Source organism: Pongo pygmaeus, chromosome 5 (assembly GCF_028885625.2).
Source record: "Pongo pygmaeus isolate AG05252 chromosome 5, NHGRI_mPonPyg2-v2.0_pri, whole genome shotgun sequence".
Lineage (NCBI taxonomy): Eukaryota > Metazoa > Chordata > Mammalia > Primates > Hominidae > Pongo > Pongo pygmaeus.
This window is the reverse complement of record NC_072378.2, coordinates 149,793,722-149,808,572: the sequence shown is the minus strand read 5'-3', so window position 1 is coordinate 149,808,572 and position 14,851 is coordinate 149,793,722. Positions and strand designations below refer to the sequence as shown.

Below are 14,851 nucleotides of genomic sequence, written 5' to 3'. Positions count from 1 at the left end.
CTAAAATGTTGTATTAGAAAAATGAAGAATTTCCCCCCACCCCAGAGAAGGGTCTCACTGTTGCCCAGGCTGGGGCAGAGTGGTATGGTCATAGCTCACTGTAACCTTTGAACTCCTGGGCTCAAGCAATCCTCCTACCTCAGTCTACCGAGTAACTGGGACTACAGGTGTGTGGCCACCATGCCTGCATAATTTCAAAACCTTTTGTAGAGACGGAGTCTCCCTATGTTGCCCCAGCTGGTCTCAAACTCCTGGGCTCAAATGATCCTCCCATCTTGGCCTCCCAAAGCACTGGAATTACAGGCGTGAGCCACCATGCCCGGCCAAGAACTACTTATTCTTCAAATATCTGGTCAAAGAAGGCAAATTTACCATATTAGTCAAGAGAGTCAACTAGTTGCTTATTAAAACGTATTTCTAGGAATTTTTATTTACAGAAAATTTAAAGAGAAAGTCAGCATCACCACAGGTATAAGATTAACTGAAAAGAAAGTGTTATAAACATCAACAAACCAACTGACCAGATTTGGTTACTCTGAAGAGCTGATAACCCAATTACTCAAATTTCCAGTTTTATAATAATAAAATAAAATTAAAATTAAAATGTATTTATATAATACTCTCAAATGTTACAATAACATCATTTGGGGTAATATTTAAACAATGAAATAATAATGCTAACATCCATTTCTGTTGTGAAATCAAATGTACAACCAACAAGCCCAGCATGGAAAACCATCCCACCTTTAGTATTCATATTACCTTGTGTGTAGGCAGCATCATCAGATCCCATACTCAGTTTCCGTGTTTCACTTATTCTATCCACATGTGCTAACGTAGGGTCCGTGAGGTGCTGAATATTCTCGGTTTCTACATAATGATCAGGATGATTAAGAAGATTTGTAAGTTCAAAGGTAGGGGACACCACCCCTGGTGAAACTGCAGGGGGCTTATTGGGAGAAACTGTAATTTTGAAAGTGTATTTCGTATTGGGCTGAGTGACTACCACTCGAGGAGAGGTTGCAGAGTTATTGCCTATTGCTCGACTTTTGGGAGGATGGTGATGAATAAAGGCAGGACCCATGCTCACTTGCCCAGACATGTTCCTGGAGGCAGCAGATGCTCCAGAGTTTGTGGATATGAAGAGTGTGGGCTGATTCCGCATGACCTGTTCATCTCCTGTGGTGGCATTAGCTGAAATATAGACCTTAGGTTGACTACGGGACATCAGCTCATCCGTATTTGGGGGGCTGGCAGCTATGTAAACAGTGGGCTGATTTCTGTTTAAGGTCTGGCTGTTGACTGAAGAGGAAGTGCTGGAGGTTCGAGGTCCAGAAGAACGCAGTTTTGAAGAATTATTTCTTTGTGGGGGTTCAAGTTTGATTTCAATCTGGTTTTTTCGAGGTCCTGTTGAAATATTCTGAATGTTATATTGGCTATGGGCAGAAGACTGTGAGCTACCAGATGAATGAATGGTTGGTGGTTGTGAAGTAGTAGGTGAACTGATTGGCATGTAGACATGAGAGGTCTGGTGGCCTTGCTGATTTGGCTGTTGAGATGAGGTATGTGACAGAGGATTAGATGCAGGACAAGTAGTCCAGGGACCAGGCTGTGAAGGCTGATAAACTTGCTGAGGGTTCATGGGATTAAACTGAGATACCCAGCCAGAATGCTGTTGTGTCTGTCGAGTTGTACCACCAGGAGTTGTAATGTAAGGCCTAATATAGATAGAATTTCCCTGTGGACTGTTAAGTACAGGTGGAGGTACACCATGTATGTGCAAAGATGTAGGAGTATTACGACCAGTCTGGATATTTGGGGCTAAAGTTACCATAATGGGATTAAATCTGGGAGTTTGTTGAGAAAGGCTAGATGTTCCTTTGCTGCCTAAGTGAAATCCAAGATGCGGTGCTGAATTTGAAGCACCAGAAGAACTGGACATTCCAAAAACATTAAAGCCTTGAGGAACTTGAGCTGGTGCTGTCTGTGGCTCCTGCTGAAATAGTTCGCTATTGGACTGGCCACCTTGAAGTTGTCCATCACTAATGCTGTGCGTTAGAGTCCTACTTCCATTCACCCTACTTCCTTCTCTTCCATGGTGGTAAATGTTCTGTGATTGCAAGTCCAAGTTGAGAGAAGTCATGTGATTGCGTAGACCAGAAATTCCAGAATCATCTGAGAAATTCAAGTCTCCTTCACCATAAAGATATCTTGTACTCTCCTGAGAGAGAACAGCACAGCAGGCATCCAGGTTATTATTATTCTATGAAAACAAAATAAATTGATTGATGTTAACAATCAGAAGCTAATGCTTATATTTGCATCTCTACAAATACATGATTAACAAGTGACTGGCTAATACAATTATAACATATATTTGGATATTTAAATTTGAGAAGTATTTTTATCCAAATGATTGAATTAAAAATCCTCACTACTAATGTAATGGAAAAGCTCTCTCTGACTAACAAAGTGAATCAAATCATTGTTCCACTTTAGCAGCTACAATGGATAAAAGGAGTAAAATGGATTCAGACAGATATAGTAAAATTATAACCTAATTAAAAAGGCAATTTTAATGTTGAACAAAATATAATCATTCAACTTAAGTATATAATACTGTATAATCAAACATTTTTTAAAAAGCTAAATGGAAAAATATTCTATCAATATTTGATAAATAGCACAATGTATCAAGTGCTATACACATTTGTTTAAACTAATAAATGTTTAAAAAGTTACATTTGTAGCATTTAAAGTTCTGAAATTCATACCAGTCATCTCAATCCTTCACATGCTTCCTCTTAACTTGTGTAATCTCTCTCTCTCTCTCTCTCTCTCTCTGGAGGCTCAAGGTCGCCTCCAGAAGAACTAGTTCCTATCTCTGCCTTTAGGTAACATCATAAAAATCTACTCCAGAGCAGGGGGGAAAGAAAAAATCCTCAGATTGTTTTTAAAGAATTCTCAAAAGACACTGACTAACCAGTAGTCATAAATCATCCACGAAAATGTTTGCCAAACACATACTATATGCATAGCACTGTGAGCCTGTGGAAGAATCAAAGACATATAAAACCAAACTTTTCCCCTAGAAAGGGAGACAAACCACAGATTTCTGAAAAGGTAACATGAGTACATGCCAAATATTAAGTGGTAATGAAGTTCAACAGAGAATTAATATTGTAGGCTACTGAAGAAAGGACTGGGTTAATGAGGAAGGTATGGCCTGATGGTTTTCATAGAATATGTAGAACTTGAACAACAACAACGACAACAACAACAACAATTCTTGGTGAAGAGAATGGCACAAGTAAGGAAGAACATAAAGGTGAGAGTTAAGTAAAAGCATGTTCCAAACAAGATGGCTGGAACAGATCTGGCTAGAGCTAAAGATTGGTATTGAAAATGTTGTTGAACAAATTGTTGCAAAAGCAGATTGGAATTAAATAACGAAGGAGTTTTGAAAAATGAGTCACGCTAGAGTTTGACTGTATTATAAGCAATGAGGAGAGCTACTGAAAGTGGATGAACAGAGAAGACACAAAGGGTATTCAGGGAAGAGAAGTCTATTGATACTTAAGATGAATAAAAAGATGAAAAACCTTTGGCAAGATGACCAGTTAGAAGACATAAAGTAACGAGAGTTTGATAATGGAAATAAATTTTAAAATAATATAAATTGTCAACACAATTTGGCCACAAGAAACAATTCAAATAAGCCTGGAAGATTAAGAACCTGACAGAAAGGAGAGTTTTAGACTTAAGAAAAATGAATAACCAAGTTAAAATGTCCACAGGCAGTTTGATATGAGATAAAATCATATTAAGAAAGAAGTGGACTAAAAAGGTATCTTGATGCCTTGTTAAGGAAATGACAGTTCACATTGTTTCAACAGGTAATATAAAAGGATAGTGAGCAAGGTTTGACTTCCCCCTTCCTAAAACCAACAACTTAAATCTCTCATGGTAGAAGAATCCTTTTATCCTATTAATAACTCTGAATTGATACATACTAATTTTTAAAATAAAGCTGAAAAACTGATCACAATCTTTATCAACGATACCTATTATAATTAGATCTTATCTTTTGTCAAACCTGACTGGCGCTTTTTGCTTTAAGTTAAATTTATTGCCATTCCAAGTAAATTCTTCTTCCTTCTAAGCCAAAGCCCGGAGACTTTATCTTCCTCTCACCTCCTCTCTGTCATCATTCTCAATTTCAAATTTACATTCCATACCAAATCCAATTCCACATTTCCTTTGTAAAAGCTTGATACTCATATTTAGCTGTCCTCTTTAATTCTCTTGAGCACTCAAAAATTCCTTTAATCCTTTGTAATCTCTGTAATTATTCAATATGTTCATATTAAAAAGCAATATTCTAGCTCAGCTATGCCATAATTTATGTGCACTCAAATTATTTACACTCTAAAGACATTACTCTCTTAACAGCAAAACATAAAAGAACTTACAGGGGTTTTATAAGGTTACATTAGGACAAAAGGAAATGTACTTTTTATTAAAATTTTTATTTTAGAAAATTTTAAACATATATAAAAGAGGAAATATGATAAACTCCCACATACTTATCACCCATCTTTGTTTGTTTGATATATATGCCTCAGCTACTCCCTCTACCAAACTAGATGAAGTCTCAGACATTATCTCATTTTCATTTGTAAATACTTCAATATGTACTGTAAGAGACAGGACTTAAAAACATAACCACAATGCCATGATCATACCTTAAAATAATCAATAATTCTTAGCATCGCCTAATATTCAAATAGCACTAAATTAAAGCATAAAAATGTCTTTGTACAGTTAGTTTAAATCAGGATCTAAATAAGGCCTATATGTTTCATTTGGCTGATAAGCCTTTTAGGTTTCTTCTAATAACCAGCCCCCCCTACTCTTTTAAAATTTTTTCTAGCCATTTGTTTGTTGAGAAAACTTGGTATTTGTGTAGTAGAATTTCCCCTATTCTGGACTGCACCCCGTGGTCAATCAATTTCCCCTGCATTTCATTGTAAACTAGTAGTTATATCTAGGGATGTGATCAAGTCCATGTTTGAATTTTTGGTGACCATCATAGACATCCACTGTCAAATCATACAAGGAGACACAGCAATGTTTGCCTGTCTTTTTGTGATTTTAAAATGGACTGGTAGATTCAGATGTTGTCAGCTTGATCCAACTAATGATTTTTAGCAGCTATTGATGATCACTGCTTAGAAACACTATTTCATTAGGGGTGCTAAACAGTAATACTGGAATGTCCCAATTATAAGATTTTGGCCAGGCGCAGTGGCTCACACCTGTAATCCCAGCGTTTTGGGAGGCCAAGGCGGGATGATCGCTGGGTCCAGGAGTTTGACACCAGTCTGGGCAACATAGCGAGACCCTGTCTCTAAAAAAAAATCTTGTTTTTAATTAGCCAGGTATAGTAGTACACCTGCAGCCCCAGCTACTCAGAAGGCTGCAGTAGCAGGATCACTTGAACCCAGGAGGTTGAGGCTGCAGTGAGCCATGATCATCCCACTACTGCATTCCAGCCTGGGTGAGAGCAAGACCCAGTCTCCAAAAAACATAAAAAGGATTTCATCTTCATTCTTAGCAGCAATTCTTCCTTGAATGCTTGCTCTCTTCAACTATTTGGTTACATTCTGCACAGAAGAGGCAAGATAAAAAAATTCTTTTCACCAGTTTTCAGAATAATAAATTTGGTCCCTAGCAACCTCCAAAGGTGACTATGATTTATTTTTAGTATCATTATAAACTCATGTATCTTTAATATTTTGATGTGTTTCAATCAGTTTTGGTCATCATATCCCCTCTTCAAGTTACTGGGAACAGCTTCAAGTTGGCTCCTCAGTATATGACATGAATCAAGTAGTTTTTCAAAGCTTCTCTGCTTTCTGATATGACAAGATGTTCCAGCTTATCATGTACATCTACTCCAGACTTGCAATCAGCCATTTCTCAAAGCAGCCCTGGTTACTTTTAGTGAGAAAGGGTAGAGGACTCTCTTGAAGTGTATCAAAAGGGGTGGGATGTGAGTTTTTATAAGGTGGAAAATCACTGCTTTTTGGTATACAGCCACAAATCTGCATTCTCCTCAAAGCTATAAAAAGGTCCGAATCATTAATTTCAGTTCCTCTTTCATTTTTCCCCAAACTCCTGCACAGACACAGAAATTACAGATAGTATCAAAGTATATATACCCTATGGCATTCATTCACTCCTTTAACCAACATTTACTGAGCATCCATTAGGCAAGGAGAAAGGAATATGATCGCTGATCGCAAGAATCTCACAGTCTAGTGGAGGAGAATAATGTGAACACAAATGAAATGCAGTATGGTAGGTGTTATCATAGAAATATGGATAAGGACAATGGGTGAAGGTCATCTGAGAAGGTTCCACTAAGTACATGGCACTTAAATATTAAGTGTTGCATATACTGAATGAACAATACTTAATGCAGTACTTTGAAAAGAAATACCAATTTTAAACTTACAGATTCAATCGTCATGTTAAGAGAATTTAAAAAGTCAAAAATTAAGTTAAAAAACCAAAGTGAAAACTATGCAATATTTTCATATTCTTCTAAGTTTTAAGATTTAATTACCAAATATAAAAATCAACTTTAAAGATACAAATTACACCTGCTGGTTGTAAGTTATCTTACAGAATTCACAGCAGAAGGAAAAGATATGAGTAGTTCCAAAAAGAGGGAACTATGCAACAGATAAACTTAAGAGAACAACAGAGGATAGACACTTTTGTTCTCTCCCTGACAAGCAAGATGTTTAAAAAGAACATGTACACAGAACTGGTAGCATGGCATGATCCTTTACTAATTTTAAAAAGTTCTGAATCAGTATACTGCAGGAAGGATCTGTCAAAAGAACAGAAACCCACCCATCTGAGAAAGGAAGAGCAGCCCCAAAAGAGACGCTGTCATTTAGAGGTAGCTTAATTTGCCCGTTTAAAAATATTGCTCTAAATTTGGGAAAACTTGCACCCAAGTTGAAACCACAGAAGAAGGAGCTCTTCCTATTCCTTTCTTGTCAGATTTCTTGTTATATCAGCTAAAAAGTACATTATCTGGATACCCTAAATTATTATCAACTCACTTTTAAAAAGTGTGGTCTGTTTCAGGCAAGCAAAATATTTCATTTTAGTTAACACCAGGTGTTGGGAAGCATGCTAAGTAGAGGAGTTTGCTTTTGTAAAGCCAGGTTAACATAGGGAAGGTGATATTACTAGATGCCCAAAGGAAATGGAAAACCATTCATTTTTTATTTTTGGGTTAAAGCTTAATTATTTTATTTTTAAATAGGTAATTTATTGACACAGATTAAAACAATAAAAAAAAGATACCTGTTGAGAAGTCTGAGTCCTAACTCTGTCCCATCAGGCCTGTTCCCTCTGGCCTACCATGGATAACCATCTTTTATTAATTTTGTTTTTAATTCTTCCAGTATTTCTTTATGCAAACAGGGACAAATACATGGATGTGTAAATATTTATTTGTCTTGCTCTGTCTATATACTCTGCTCTGCATCTTGTTTTTCTTAACACATACTGGAGATTATACTGTAAGAGTACATAGAGTGCTCTATTTTTTTTTGAAAATATTTTAAAGTAATTCTACAAAAGGCTCTATGTTTTACTCCTAGTTAAGGTATTTCAAAATCTCTATACCTGTACTATATGTAGGGAAATGCTCTGGACAGTTCTTTCAATACGAAGTCTACAGAAATTTATCAAAGAACTTACAGTATCTGTTAGTTTTTTAGTAACCTACTGAACAGCATAGCTTTATTTTACCACAAAATTCTCTTTTATTTGAAAAGTTAGGGAGAAGTTACTTGGGTTCTAGGGGGGAGACTATTTTTCCCCACTATCTCTGCTCCTTTCCCAAACTTTCTTTTAACTTCTGACTCCATCTTTATTACATGTTTTTATTCTCTCATTTTTTTTCACATTCTATATTAACAAATGTAAACTACTGATTCATTTACCAAATACACCTTATGGGCTTTCTGCTGTTGTTATTCCTTTTAGTATTGGCTGCTAACATTTACTGAATACTCATTATGAATCAGTTACCCTATTGGTTGTTTTATCTACATTGTCAAATTTAACTCTCTGTGTAGTTTTTTTTATTCCCACTGTACAGTGGAGGAAATGACAGTCAGAAAATGAGGGTCAGAGAAGTTAATTAAGTTACTGCTAGTAACTGTCAAAACTTGAACTCAGTTTGGTTTATCACCAAAAGATATGCTCTTAACCATTATACTATAAGAAAAGGCACTGCTGGTGGGAGAATTCCATGCAGCTCCAGATGACTAGAGCATAGGGTATGAACAGGAAGGACTGGACAAAGATCAGGGTGTAGAAACAGCTAGGATTCCAGATCACAGACCTTGTATGCCCTAGTCAAGCTATATGAGCTTCATTCAGAAGGGCACAGGGAACAATCAACAGGTTTTAAGTGTGTGAACAGCTCTGCACTCTGGCAGAAAAGGATAGATTGGAGAGACCAAAACTGGGTTAGGTAAAGGCAGGTAGACCAATTAAAAGGTGATAATGGTGATAACGGTGTGAACAAAATGTAGTCATTATTATAAATTATAGATTTGATAAAAATTTCATATAATTTCAAACTTTAAAAATCACTTCAAGAGTAAATATGCTTGACTGAGCCCCAGATACTTTTTTTTTTTTTGAGATAGGGTCTCTCTCTGTTTCCCAGGCTGGAGTGTAGTGGCACGATCCCAGCTCACTGCAACCTCTGCCTCCTGGGTTCAAGCAATTCTCGTGCTTCAGTCTCCTGAGTAGCTGGGACCACAGGTGTGGGCTGCCACACCTGGCTAATTTTGGTATTTTCAGTAGAGACAGGGTTTTGCCATGTTGGCCAGGCTGCTCTTGAACTCCTGGCCTTAAGCAATCCACCCGCCTCAACCTCCCAAAGTGCTGGGATTATAGGAGTGAGCCACAGCACATGGCCCCAAATACATTTCTGATACAAAGATTTCCAGTTTAATAAAATAGAAAGGCACAACTATCACTCAATATTTGGAACTGTGAATTTCTCAAATTGTGTATACTAAGAACAATGTACAAATCAGAGGGTTAGTGATACTAACTGGAAAACTTACAAATTAAATTTAAAAATATAAAAACAGACTTTTTTCCCCCCTTTGGAATTGGGACCTTAGGCGTTGTCTAGTCAAACTCTTTTATTTTACAGATTAAAAAAACCTAAAGCACAGAGGGCACATTCTTTATCAGATATGCTTGGGGTGCCCATTTAGGATTATAACCCAAGTTTCCTGACTCCTTAATCATTTTTCTCACTTTCATACTAAGATCTGAAATTAGCTCTCCTGGCAGAACAGGTGGGAGAAAAGTTAAGAAAGCTCATATCTAATAAGTACAGATATTATCAATGCTTTACATTCAGATCTCATTTAACTCTCACATCTACTCTACAAGTCAAGTATTATCCATACTACAGATGGGTACAGAAAGCTCCATCTTGCTAAAGGCCACATGACTATCAGACACCAAAGCTTATCTCTTTTCATCATAATACACTAACACCAACGAGAAGATAACCTAAAAGAGTTTTTCTTCCAAAGTTTAAAAAAAATACCAGGTTTGTATTAACAAATTCAGAAATCATTGAACACTGACCTGTAACATGCACCTGGATACAACAACTTCAGGTACTTCAGGGAATTTTTGTCGCAGGTCATGTAAAACCTGAAAATCAATTTGGTGGCTTCCTTGGGCCATTCGTATATTGCCTGATCAGGACTATTTGTACAGTAGGCAATTCTAGGCCTTAGTGGAAATAGTACTCATCTCTTCTGTCCAAGCATTTTCTGTGAAAGAAAGAAAAAAAATTTTAATGAGAACTGATTATAGAAGGAATATTGTTGTGGATTTAAAATTTCAGTACAAAAGAATATGTGCTTTAGCACTTAACATTATAAACTATAAAAATATTTAGATCTAAAATGCTTTCCATATAGTTATACTATCTTTTTAGTATAAACTCTGATGGTAAACTTTTATACTGTCTAACTCCTATGTATTTATATGCTCTATAATGGCTGAGCCAAAAAGCATTCAAGTAAGAAATTACTGTCAAGGTTGTCTTCTCAGATTCTTTTAAAAAGGGAGAAGAAATAGTATCACTGATTTTTTTCTTAATGATTACCCCAAGGTGAGTAATCTAAATTCTTAAAGTTTCGACACTGAAAAAATTTGGTACTACAAATGACTCTGTTTTGTCTAAAACTTAATGATTCAAAACCCAATGCATTCAATATTTTGCTTTATGTTTCAAATATACTTAGTCCTTAAATGCACAATCAATTCATTCTCAGGAGCTTAATAGCATTTTATTCCCTCTGCTTCTACTAAATCAGTATTTTTAAAATACTAATATTTCCCAAGTGGTTTGATTTAATGGCTGAGGAGTGAGCAGCCTGGGCATATGGAGTTTTATAAGATCCCAAGGTGATTCTAATGCGTGGTCGAAGTTGAAAACTACCCACCTTATTTTTATTCCTATTGTTTCTAATGTAAACCATGTTTAATGATGAAAAATCTTTTGGGGATATAAATAGGAGATAAGTACATTAACCTAAATAAAATATTGAGACATTTAAAATCATGCTATTTGAAAATACCTTTCATTAGGACAAATTTCTTAAGAAGACAGTCTCTTTAAAACTAATTTCTTATTTGTGGTATTTCTCTTTTTAACCTCATTAACATAAGCCTAAAAATACGGTCTATATATTCCATGAATGTAGAAATTGGGTCTCTTTTATTATTGTGTATCTAGCATTTTATAAACAGTCTTCAGCATAAGAGTAGATATTTAAAATAGTTTTGAGTAGATTTATAGAACTCCTCATTGCTCAATAAAATAAGTGCTCACTTAAATAGTAATAAGCCTTTTAGTTTTTTATCATCACTTGATTAAATTGTACTTAATTATTTTGTCTATGTGGCTTTAGCTTAGTTACATTTCATGGATAAAATCACTGCCACATCAAGTTATTTGCATTGTAGATTTTCCAAAAGTATTTCTATGTAAACACACACACACACACAAATTTTCGCATTCAAAAGTAGTGTTTCTATAAATGGGTTGCAGGAGAGAAAGTACTAGAAATTAGTAAAGGACATTTTAAATAATTTAAGTGGCGACAATCATGCTATAGAACTGCTCATTTTAAGGAAGCCTTCCTTGACTCCTCTCTATCAGCTCATTTCTCCCCCTTCTCCCAATTTTGGGCTAAAACTCCTGGAAAGGGTTGTTTATATGTAAGTGTCTTCACTTCCTCCCTCCCTTCTAATCTCTTTTAACCTACCCCAGTCAGGCTTTCATAGTTTTTTTCCACTGAAACTACACTTATCAAAGCCACTATACACTTTCAGTTTATGAAACCCAACGGTGAGTTCTCAGTCCTCAACTTACTAAATCTCTCTGTAGCTCAGGACCCATTCAACCACTACTCCCTCATTCTTTAAACAATTTCTTCATGTGGCTTCTGAGGTTTATACTCTTCTGGCTTTCCTTCTACTTACTGGCAGATTCTTCTCAGTTTACTTTGCTGGATCCTTTTCCTTTTCTGGACATCTGAATGTTGGTGGCTGGTAGAGTTCAGATCTATGGTTTCCTTTCAACTATATCTACATTCGTCTTCAAGGTAATTTCATTCAAATATATTGCTTTAAATAATATCTATATACTGGTGCTTGGCAAATTATTATCTCCAACTCCAATCTCTTCCTTGAGACTAACACATCCAACTGGCTAAATGACATCTCCTTTTGTGTATCAACTTATTTCAAGCTCAGTATGTCCAAAATCAAACTCTTAATTCCTCCCCCGTCCAAATCAATCCTTTCCCAGTCTTTTCCATGTCAGTAAATGGTACCACCATTCATCCAGTTGGTCTTTCTCTCATCCCACATCTAATCTACCATCAAGACTTCTTGGCTTATATACAAAAAGTATTCTGAATCTAACCAATTTTTCCGACTGGTTACTGCTCTTGTCCAAGCCACCATCATAATTCATCTAGACTACTACTGCAAAGGCCTCAGCAGGTCTCCCCACCTTCATTCTTTTTGCCAACATACCACTTCTTCCCCTGTCCCCAGTATTTTCTTTACTGAGCAGCGTGATCTTTGTGAAAAGTAAATCAGAGTCATCACTTTCCCTGTTCAAAATGCAACGTAACAAAGCCCCACGCTCTCTACCACCCCTCTAACTTCATCTTCTACCTTCTCCTTGTTCCCTCAATTCAAAATGGCAGTCTGGTGATTTCTCAAAGAAGCCACTCTCGTTCTTCCCTTAGGGCTATCGGATTTGCTGCTCCTTTACTACTGGAACAGTTTTCCCTTAGATCCACCTGCATGGTTCCCTTCTCTTATGTCATTAAGAACATTGATCAAATGTCACTTCTTCAGAGACAGTTCCCCTGACCAATCTCTCTATCTAAATAATGCCATAACTCTTCCCCATCTCCCACCATTGCACCCTCATACTGCTTTTACTTTATAACATGTATCAATACCTGAGATATATTTTATTATCTCTCCATCCCCAGAACATTAGCCCCACGGGATCAAGGTCTCTGAAGTTCACTGTTCTATCTCCAGGATCTAGATCATTCCTGGCTCACAGAAGATGCAACACATTTGTTGAATAAAATGAATATTTTATTATAAGGTTTCTTTATAGTTTCCTTCTATAAGGCTTCCAAAACATATTTCAAATGATCTAGGTTTGAAAAAAAAAATTTATACACAATTTGAGGGAGAGGCAAATAGTCTGATTGAGACATATTTTTATTATTCAAAGGAGGATGAACCATGAAAACAAATTTCAACATATTTCATTATTAAAACATATACTGAAATTTCTCACCATACTTGCCTGCTTTTCTAATAAAGACTATCATCTACACAAATGATAACAGTCTTCAATTGTACAATTTTATTTTATGGGTTCTACTTCCTGTAATGGCTGAGTAACGCCTACCAGACCAAATCTTTCATGAATAACAACTATAAACACTAGAAATGCATTAAAAACTACCTGAAGGCAGAAACAAATTGCGGGGGGGGAAGAAAAAGGGGTCAGCACTTGGAAGAAGGAAACAGCAAGGGTAACTTTCCATTTTTTAATGGCTTTTACTCAGAGAGCAGGTCCCAGTTAGTTTGGGTAGCTAAAACTCAGATAAAAAAACCTGCAGTCTTACTTGATGAACCAAAGGACAGATGATGGCATGATCACAACAGCTGAAAGCTTAGTGAGTAAATCACAGGAAGGAGAGAACCACAGAGAGGAAGCCCTAAATTCTGTGTATAAACTCTGTATTTATCTTTGATCTCCAAACTATACATATGTGCGACAGATTCCATTTAAGCAGCAAGGCTAAGGTTAAAATAACTGAACTGAGATTTCAGAGCTTATACTTTAAGTGTAGTCAAGTTATCTGGCTTGAAACAGATAACAAACCAAATATCAATACTCACTGGAGGAATACAGAATCCAGAGTCTCTACATGGCATTCATAATGTCCTAAATAAAATCCAAAATTGTTACACGTAAACAGAAAAAAACTGACCCATACTCAAGAGAAAAGGCAACCAGTGGAGACCAAGCCCAAGATGAGCCAGCTGCTAGAATTAGCACATAAGTATTTTAAAGCAGCTATTTTAACTATGCTGAAGGATTTAAGTGCAAATATGCTTGGAACTCTCAGCAAAGAAATGGAAATTATACATATATAAAGCAAATAAAAATTTAAGAACTAAAAAATAAAATAACTGAAAAAAATTCACTGGGTAGACTTAACCGTGGATGGGAAATGACAGAATAAGTGAACTTGAAGACAAAGCAATAGAAATTATCCAATCTGAAGGATGAACAGAAAAGTGACTGTGGGCAAGGGGGAGGAGAGAAATAAAACCTTAGGGACCTGTGGCAAGGTATCATAACATACTTGTAATTGGAGATTCAGAAGGAAAGGGGAGAAAGAATGAGGTAGAAAAAAATATTTGAAGAAATTATGGCTAAAAATTTTGTTAGTAAAATATATAAATTTACAGATTTAAAATATCAGCAAAACCCGAATAGAAAAAAACAAAGACTACACACAGGCACAAGATAGTCAAACTGCTGAAAACCGAAAAGAAAATCTTGAAAACAGCCAAAGAAACAGAATGACAATAATTTAAATGATGACTTCTCATCAGAAACAATAGAAGCATAGAAGACAGTGAAATGACATAAGTGCTGAAACAGGAAAAAACCAAACTGTCAATCAACCCACATACTATATCCAGCAAAAGTAAACTTTAAGAGTGAAAGCAATATAACTATTTGAAAATGTAGCCTTTGTGGAGCAGTAAGTCATTTGTAAGGACAACCCAAACACATTACTGAAACAACTGGTATTTACTTAATTTCAAAACAAAAACCAAGAAATACCTTATAAATTTACTCTGTAAAATTATTTCTCATAATAAACAGAGACACATTTCCTATGTTAAGATGCAAAATAAACCCTCTCCTGAGAAAAAGAATAAAGAAATCATACTTTATGAAATATTTGCAGCAATGGGTATAAAGTTCCGGCATCTAAACTTACACCAGCTAAAATGATCTAGGAGGGTTAATTCCTTCTAAATAGTAGCAGAGTATATACAGTACTACAAAACATAAGTAAACATATTGGAAAGGTTTATAAAATGTGCCATATTCTTTCCTTTCTTAAAGATTATGTAAACAATTTTTGATTTCTTA

General features: G+C 35.9%; 1 protein-coding gene across 6 annotated transcripts in view; it reads right to left on the bottom strand.

The window, feature by feature from the left end:
• The window catches only part of TAB2 (TGF-beta activated kinase 1 (MAP3K7) binding protein 2), a 93,596-nt gene that overhangs the window by 31,524 nt on the left and 47,221 nt on the right, over positions 1-14,851 (bottom strand). For 5 of the 6 annotated variants that reach the window (XM_054491042.2, XM_054491043.2, XM_054491044.2 and 2 more), the window contains 2 exons: positions 9,709-9,899; positions 763-2,263 (listed from right to left, as the gene is read on the bottom strand). In XM_054491042.2, the coding sequence (XP_054347017.1) occupies positions 763-2,263; positions 9,709-9,810 (1,603 nt within the window). In that variant the 5' untranslated portion in view covers positions 9,811-9,899. The remainder of the gene's footprint in view (positions 1-762; positions 2,264-9,708; positions 9,900-14,851) is intronic. The other variant, XM_063666732.1, reaches the window with a different exon arrangement.